This window comes from Aplysia californica, unplaced genomic scaffold (assembly GCF_000002075.1).
Source record: "Aplysia californica isolate F4 #8 unplaced genomic scaffold, AplCal3.0 scaffold00538, whole genome shotgun sequence".
NCBI lineage: Eukaryota > Metazoa > Mollusca > Gastropoda > Aplysiida > Aplysiidae > Aplysia > Aplysia californica.
The window spans coordinates 441228-450635 of record NW_004797808.1 but is presented as its reverse complement, the minus strand read 5'-3'; the positions used below and the strand labels follow the sequence as shown (position 1 = coordinate 450635).

Here is a 9408-nt window from a genome sequence, read left to right as displayed (position 1 = left end):
GAGCAGGGGTGGGGTACCACAAGGTGCAGGAGGCAGAACCCACCTATGCGTGGTAGACGCTATGTTCCTCACTTACACACCCCTACTCTCCCTTGAGTCTAATCTGCCTAACACCCCTACTGCTCTTTATCAACACACCCTCAATGGCTGAGAAGGAACCAGTCAGTCTGGGGAGGTTTGGATGCTAGGATGGATCGAGCAGAGTGCCTGACTTGCCTTCTGACCGTGGACCTCTTAGTAAAGGCACAACGACCCAGGACGTGACGATCCAATGGCTTTCTCATTTGTCCGAAACCTCATGCAAGAGTAGACAACTATAGCCAGTAGCCATTGGTGGCGGGGAATGGGCAATGTGAACCTGAATGACACGGTCACTGGGCAGTTACGTCTTTCCAGCCTCATGAAAACCCTTGTACCCTCCTATCCTCAACGTGCATGGCCCCATCTCAGGGTGGGCAGGCTCACCACAGACACCTCAGTCCTCAATGCCATGACACAAAGAAAAATACAACATCAAAATTCAGATCAATGCAATGGCAATGCTGCTTGAAACGAGCTTTCCAATAATACTCAACTCAGTAATTACAGACTTCTAAGTTTACCAGCAATGTGTTCAAGGAGAAAAGTTATTCCATTTCATTTTTTTTTTAAACAACTCAAACACAAGGTTGCTCATGCATTTCAAACTCATTTTTAATCTTTTTTTAACATTATTGATTGAAACGGTTACCGGTATTTGGAACTTTAGAAGTTCCAAAAATATGAATTTGAAAAAATTATGTGCATGGTCAGAGTGAAAACATGAAAATTTGTCACCCATAAATGATTTTAAAACACTAACATATCTTTATGTCACCACCAGTGCTATTCAGGACATTTTGTGTTGTATCTCAAATAGAACTGACATCTCGAAGAATACAATACAAGGAGTGAAATAAACAGTGTTACACTCCCCTAACATAAAACACCAGCAGACCACCCACACACACACACTCGTGCATGCACACACATACATACACACACACATACACACACACACCAACATTCAAACACACACACACCCACACACCCACACACATACACACCAACATACAAACATACACACACATACATACAGTCATCGATACAAGCCTCACATTATACAGTGAAGTTTCAGCAGAGAGTAAAAAGAACATTTGAGTGTAGTTTGCCATTTAATTTACACTAACCTAACAGTCAGTACAAAGTTTTCCTCATCTTTAATCATTAAAATTCAAGTAAAAGTAACTAACAGTACTAAGTTTTCCTCATCTTTAATCATTAAAATTCAAGTAAAAGTAACAGACAGTGCAAACATGAGTAATATACAAGGGATGAATGCTTATAGGTGAGGCGTGCTGACAAAATGTTGCTTCTCCCAATCCAAGAGCGGAGTTATCGGCTGAAAATCGACACTGGGATCGGATTTATAGATTTTCAATTGACGCCATTTTATTCAAGTCTAGATCTACCATGTCGTTTATTATTCCATACTTACCAATTGTACAAACTTCACCTATCAAGTTAATGTATTAATTTCCATAAGGCTAAAATCTGAGAAGAAACTCGTTTTGTCAACATACCTCACGTACTACTTACATGTATTGCTTACTTCCTTACTAATTGAACATTCTGTTGCATTGATGCTGGCAAAATTGGTTGAAAATCAATGAGATGGCATTTTTTCAAAATCGTATACAGTTCCCTGCAATTTTCAGCATCAATTTAAAATTCATACAAATATCACAGCTGTGTTAGCCTACCATCACTGGCCCTAGAGTCAGTGGTCTTTTTATAAAACATTGTCAGCATCATTCTACAATCTACAAGCTGTTATTTGGATAAAGACATCAAATGACATTTTACAATAGGTGTCACAACGTGGTGGAATCACATGCTCGTCAATTTTGGGGCATATATGGAATTATAAATATCGTCTAAAAACTTGTCCATTTGCTCTGCATTTGGGAAAAAAATACCTTTCTATCTTGAAAAGAAGTCAAGATATTTACTATTGAAGGGGGTGGGGATCGTCTGGTGTCAGAGGTAAAATAGGCGAGAAAATGGAAACAGAGTTTGGTGACTTCCAAAACTTGAGTGTCCTTGGAAACTGCAAATTCACATTTTTCGAGCCTTTGATCAACCTTTTTCAGTAGAATCCACACAGATGTATTCTTAAATGGACAGAAAAAGAAAAAAAATTCCTGTTTCCTTGATATTATTATTTTGACAAGCGTCTCACATACATATATATATTAGATAGATATTAACTCATCTGTCATCTTTCATACTAACTCATCTCTCATCCTTCCTCAGATTGTCCATCATTCTTTGAATCTCAATAAAGAGCAAGGTCACCAACATCACTAAAGGAAGTTATTCATCTTTAACTATGATGGACAATCATGAACTAATGCCAGGATGAGACGGTAAGAAAAGAATAAATCCATGTTGATAATCCTTTTAACTTTTGGTCCAACTATCCAAGCAAAGATGAAGGCGGTGATAATATCCAAGCAGCAAAGAATAGCACAGGTAGAGACCAAGACACTACAACAGCCAACAATAAATATCACAGAATGTTTTGCAGATCCTAGTATCTTGATGAAACCAAATGACCAGTCTTCCAAGTTGATTCAGCGTCTTGCTCAAGCTATTGGCAACTGTTTTGCCTCCCTGTTCCCTTGGTCTCACTTCACTTTTCCCCGCATCTTGTGCCAAGTCATCAGACGCACTATCCCACATTACCCATGGTCGCTGACTCTGGCTGTCAGAGCTCTATCATTCCACTACAATCAGCTCTCGCCATGGGTATCAGCCACACTGACTTAATACCCGTCAAACTGACAATGTGTGGTGCCATCAAGGAAGATCTGGGGGGTCGAAGGCGGTATAATCGCAACTATCAGCACATCAGACACTTCTGGCACCACCAGATCAACCAAAATCACGATGTACGTCTCGGCAAAAATGGAAAAGGCCTTCTCGTGCAGGGAAGCCCTCGTCACACTCGGAGCCATTCCTGCCAACTTCTCAAGTGTCCCAGCTTCCTGGCCACAAGATTTCACAGCCTCCATGGAAACCCCTGCACCATCAACATGCTCATGCCCTACGCGTGGCCAAGATCCACCTCCCATACCTACAAGTCTGCCATCTGGACTGTCAGCCACAGATGACAACATACCAGCACTGAAACAGAGGCTCGTGGACTACTATGGCGGCACAGCATTCAACATCTGTGAGCACCAACCCCTCCCATGATGAAATGCGAGCCACTCCAGCTACATGTCAACCCTGATGCAAAGCCGGTGGCAGTCCACAAACCTGCTCTAGTACCCATTCACTGGCAAGAACAGGTATCGAAAGACTTAGACAGAGACGTACAAATTGGTGTCTTGGAAAAAGTCAGCCCAAACACTCCGGTCACCTGGTGTTCCCGAATGGTCATCACAGCCAAGGCCAATGGCACCCCAAGGCGCACTGTGGACTTACAACCGCAAAACCGCCAGTCTGTGAGACAAACTCATCATGTATCAAGCCCATTCCACTTGGCAGATAGAATACCACAAAATACAAAGAAAACGGTAACTGATGCTTGGAATGGCTACCACTCGGTGCCAATCCGAGAGGAAGACAGACACGTAACAACCTTCATCACGTCGTGGGGACGATACAGGTACAAAGTGCCCCCAGGGATTCCTGGCAAGTAGAGATGGCTACAATCAGCGCTTTGATGCCATCATATCAAATTTTGAAAACAAGATAAAATGCGTTGATGATACCCGCATGTGGGCAGATGGCATCGAATCAGCATTCCACCAAACATGCAGCTGACTGGACCTATGCGCCCGCAACGGAATAACTCAGAACCCCAAGAAGTTGCAGTTCGCACAGGACACAGTGGAATTCGCTGGTCTCACAGTGACACCGATAAACGTCAGACCCAGTTCCAAATTCCTTGACACAATCAAACATTTCCCAGCACCAAGTGACATCACTGGCGCCCGTGCATGGTTCGGGCTGATAAACCAGGGCGCTTATGCATTTTCTATGACCAAGCAAATGCAGCCATTCCGACACCTGCTGAAACCATCAACAAAATTCGTGTGGACAGACGAATTGGATCTGGCCTTCACCAAGTCCAAAGAAATAATCATCAACGAAATGAAGGATGGTGTCCGGCTTTTTGACCCCATGTGGCCAACATGCTTGTCGACTGAATGTTCGGTGCATGGTGTTGGCTTCTTGCTACGACAGAAATATTGTCAGTGTCCTAAAAGAAACCCTGACGGTTGCCATGATGGATGGAAACTGCACCTTGCAGGGAGTCGATTCACGACGTCAGCCGAGAGCAGTCTATACGCCCCAATTGAAGGAGAGGCTCTGGCTGTGGCATACGCACTACATCAAACACGTTACTACATCCAAGTTTACACCGACCTCACTGTTACAACGGACCACAAACCGCTAGTGAGAATTTTGAATGACAGGTCATTGACAGAAAGCACGAACAGACAGCTGCTGAATTTAAAGGAGAAGACACTAGCTTACAAATTCAACATCGTCCATGAGCCAGGTCACAAAAATAAAGGTCCTGATGCTGCATCAAGATATCCAGTCATCCCCCCAGAATCGGTCAATCCCCAAATGTCCGACATCGACGTTGCAGAGGACAGTGCTACAGTTCCGGCTGCCACGGACACATTGCGGTCAGTAGCAAACATTGTTACATGAAGCATGGTCCGGGAGGCTACCGCCTCTGACCCAACCTGGCAAGAACAGGTCAACTTGATCCATGATGGTGTCCCAGATCAGTGCAAAGACCTCCCCCTACAATTGCACCCATACCACAAGTATGCAGCTGGCCTGTCTTGCGTCGATGGCGTCATCCTCATGGGCCACAGAATCATCATTCCTGTCTCATTTCAAAGAAGCATCCTCGACGCACTCCATGCAGCGCACCAAGGTGTAGGTGCAATGTGTGCAAGGGCAGCAGGTTCAGTTTTCTGGCCGAACATCACCGCTGATATTACCAGAACAAGAAATCAATGGACCCACTGCAACAGAGCAGCAAAATCAAACCCAATGCAGCCACCAATTGAAGTCACACCACCTGACTACCCATTCCAGAAAATATGCAGCGACTACTTTTCGTACAACAACACGGATTATGTTGTCATTTTCGACAGATATTCATCTTGGCCGATGGTGTTCAGATCAGAATCAGGTGCTGAGGGCTTGATCAAACGTTTACGCGAGACATTTGTTACCTTCGGAGTCCCAGAGGAATTAACCTCAGATGGTGGGCCACAATTCACATCAGGCAAGACAAAGAATTCCTGAAATCTTGGGGGGTCCTCCACAGGCTAACATCTGTGGCAAATCCACACGCCAACTGTAGAGCAGAAATTGCAGTCAAAACAGTCAAACGCATGCTGATGGATAGCACTGGCCCAGTCGCGTCACTGGATGTCGACAAATTCCAATGAGCCATGCTGATGTACAGAAACACGATTGACAATGACCAAATCATCCCCTGCTCTTATCCTGTTTGGTCGACCAATTAGGGATGCGATCCCCATCCCAATGGGTCGGTACTGCCCCCACAATACGTGGCAAGAAACTCTCATGCACAGAGAAAAGGCCCTTGCAAAGAGGCACTCACGAAGCCATGAAAAGTGGATCGAACATAAGCGCATGCTGCCATAACTGCAAGTGGGGGACCATGTGTAGGTGCAAAATCTAGTGGGAAACCATCCAAGGAAATGGGAAAGGGCAGGTGTTGTCACCGAAGTCGGGCAATTTCACCAGTAGAATTACCCTAAGAAACAGACAGCACCGGAGGAAATTCGCACCTTTCCACAAAACGTCCTCGGTCATCACTGGCATAACCCCAACCACCCCAGAATCAGCCCGTCAACAAAAAGGCTCTGACCTTGACACCCAAGTATCGCCGTCACCACCACCAGAGAAGTCCCAACAAGCAAAGGCTCTGACCTTCACACCCAAGTATCGCCGTCACCACCACCAGAGAAGTCCCAACAAGCAAACAGCCCAGGAGAGCTTCAGCGGCATGACCCAGAATCAACTTCCGTCCTGCTGGACAGCCCAGACACACCTGACACAGGACCAGCCTCACCCGACAGCCCGGCTGAGCCAGTAGCTGTGCCCGCCAGCCCTGTCGAGCCGGCATCAGAACCCAAAATCCCTGACAGGTCGTCAGCCTCACCTACTCACAAACTCCCGGCAGCACTAGCCCGTTTGCTCCCCCAAAACAAGCCAGGGATCCTAGAGCAACGCCCCCTGGGACCCCGCTATCACAAGCAGAATGACTATTACTAAATACTGAACCATAAACATAACAAGTGACACTACTTGTGGTTATATTCATACGCTGCAACTCTTGTATTTCCCCTTTGCTCCTTACAAGGCAGCTTTGGCACCTGCAGTTGGTAGATTGGATTTCTACCTTCCACTATATTCAGTTCCCTTGATTTACTTTGATCCATGTCATTCTCATCCTTAAAACATCCTTCACTTCCTCTTGCATTCTTACCTTTCCTGCTCATCCTTCTTCATTGATTTGTCCGGTGTCTCATGAACCTTTCAATATTTTTTTTTGCTTCTTAATATTCCATTTCCTTTATTTCACTTTCCATTGACGGATCATCTGAGTCATCAGTTTTAAACGTACCCTATAAAACTTTTCCCCGGGAGAGGGAGATAGATAAATATTAAATTAACTCATCTCTCACCCTTCCTCAGATTGTCCATCATCCTTTTCCACTCACTCCAACCATACACATCCCATAACATTTGAATTTTGGGGGGAAGGGAACAATACACATCCATTCGCACTGTAATCATCTTTCATACAAGCTTGTATCCACGTTTAACTAAGAATAGGTGGGTGTGTAAGGAAGGATCAAGGGACCAAAGTGTCACAATAACATCATCCTATGGATGGGACCATATAGGTCTCTTTGAAGCTCATTAGTTTAATTAACATTTAGATAATTTCAGCCCTATTAGTAAATCGGTGCTACATCCATTCTCATTGTTCGTACCTTGTAGTTACAGTTCAAATTGTCATGTTGAATATTTGTCATGTTGTGGAAAAGGATTTCTTCACCCTTTGAATCTCAATAAAGAGCAAGTTCACCAACATCACAAAAGGAAGTTATTCATCTTTAACTACATATAATTTTTCTATTTTTTTCTTTGTTCTTCATTGAAAAATAACTCATACTCGAATCATGGTTATGATTTGGCCAACCTCATCTTCTTCAATTTTTTCCGAACTTCAAAAGTAACTAAGGTGCATGTGGAATGATGCTGACCAATTTCACCATAGACTCTGATATAAGAAAAACACACACATGAGGGGCTGTAACAAGAAAAAGTTACATAAACAAGCATATATCACATTTTCAGTTGCAATTAATACAAAACAATAGAACCTCCATCAGGTTTTGTTCAGGCCCTCAACAAACACTCATTTCTAACCACCACCCCCACCACCCACCCCCGGGGCAGTGCTACTGACTGTAGTGTCTTTAAGCCATTCCCAAAGGGAGGACATTTCTCGTTCAAGCACAGAAGAATTGTAAATGGGCTGATTCATCATGTCCCGCTCATAACTGAGCATGATCTACAACAGGGAACTGCTGCTTTTTCTTTCCTAATCCTTACTATTGCCATTTTCCTCTACTTCTTTTGTATGTTTGTTACACTCTTGTGACCCGCTATTTCTGGGGTGCCTTGATAGTCGAAGCAGACTTTGTGCTGTTGAAGCTAGAGAGGCGGACAGAGTTAGTCTGATTCCCTGTAAAGACTTTTCTGTTGACACCCACCCCTTGGCGCTCATATGACCTTATGCAGTTGCGAGCACAGTAAAACCCTCTGCTAAAACTGAAACATCATTTCTTTCAAACATTCTCTCGAGAGAAGTGACAACCCCAGGGAGTTGAGCATGTTCGGAACAGACGTTCTCATGTGGTCCTTGTTTGTTCACAGATGTGATTGAAGCGTCTGGGGAGGGGAAAAAAACCCACATGAGATTGAGAACACAATCAGGGAGCACAGCACGCCATGCGACTCTCAAACACCACTGAACTGCTTTAATAATCACACACACACACACACACACACACACACACACACACACACACACACACACACACACACACACACAAAGCTTGTAAATCTGAGCCAAACAGAAGAGGTGGGTCAGTTGTCTAGTGGTTTGGCTACTGCCAGATCTGTAATCATGAGAACGAGATTGCAGGTTTGGACGTTTGAAACTCAGTTAAGTACAGCGTTCTGTCTTTGGGAAAGAAACTTCACACAAATTTCCCATTTGAGTCAGTCCTACTGGAGATGTGGGTGGTTGGTGGGTGCTCTGGTGTGGTTTGCTCCTTCTTTCCTATCAAACATCTATCGTCCTTATCTCCCCTTCTTCTTTTTTATGTTCGTTACTTTCTTGAAACACCTTTAATCTTCTGGCGCTCATATGACCTTATGCAGTTGTGAGCGCCGTAAAACCTCTACTAAAACTAAACTAAGGAGATGGACCTTCATTTTGGAGGTTCTGATGAAACCTGGCAAGTAGAGGAATGATATGAGATGCAACGTGGTGGAATCAGGCTCTCGTCAAGATAATCAAAGTGAAGAAACTGGCATTTTTCCGCAGGTTTGTGAATTTTTATCAAATTTTTGGTCTTCGGCTGAACACCTTTCATGCCCGTTAAAGAACTCATTTCAGTGTGGATTTGACTGAAAAACGTAGATTGAAGGCACAAAAAATGTAAATTTTCAGTTGCCACGGACTCTTATGCTAAGGAAATAAATAACCTTTGGCGGCCAATTCCTCACTAATTTTACCTCTGAAACCAGGTGAACCCCACCTCCTTCATATGAAAATATCTCGACTTGTACTCAAGACAAACGGATATTTTTTTCAACCAACTAAAGACAAGTAAACAAGCTTTAAGATATTACCAATAACTCTACATGCCCAAAAATTGACGAGAGCCTTATTCTACCGCGTTGTGACACATATTTCATTCTCCTAATCTCTAGATATTTTACAATGTTATCATCCCAGCATTTATCCAAGAGATTGTTACTCACTGAGCATGCTCCGGTTTGTTTCGCTGGGTCCGGCAGTTTTTCCCCCAGTAGCAGTTGGACCTTGATGTCACTCGGCCTGAGGAGGAAAACGGGGGGGACAACTTTTTAAACATTTTTTAAAAGAGCAATTTAGACAGAGTGCAGCTTACGAGGGGAATTCTGTAATATAAGGCATATCTTAAATGAAATATGAACAGATTTGATGTTTCAGTCCCGAGAGAGAGGGAGGGAGGGTGAGAGAGAGAGAGAGAGAGAGAG

The 9408-nt window shown here is 43.9% G+C and overlaps 2 protein-coding genes across 2 annotated transcripts in view; both read right to left on the bottom strand.

Annotated features, from left to right (window-relative positions):
• Positions 1 to 2422: 2422 nt before the first annotated feature.
• LOC106012868 (laminin subunit beta-1 variant) lies at positions 2423 to 6003 on the bottom strand (the record flags this gene model as incomplete). Its single annotated transcript, XM_013087056.2, is given in 1 exon segment — positions 2423 to 6003. A coding segment is annotated over 1 exon segment (46 nt), but the record flags the coding sequence as incomplete, so codon positions are not given.
• A 1855-nt stretch (positions 6004 to 7858) lies between these two features.
• The window catches only part of LOC101863768 (E3 ubiquitin-protein ligase CHFR), a 24581-nt gene continuing 23031 nt past the window's right edge, over positions 7859 to 9408 (bottom strand). The window contains exons 22-23 of the mRNA XM_005106505.3: positions 9151 to 9226; positions 7859 to 8049 (exon numbers count right to left, since the gene is read on the bottom strand). Coding sequence (XP_005106562.1) covers positions 8010 to 8049; positions 9151 to 9226 — 116 coding nt within the window. The 3' untranslated portion in view covers positions 7859 to 8009. The remainder of the gene's footprint in view (positions 8050 to 9150; positions 9227 to 9408) is intronic.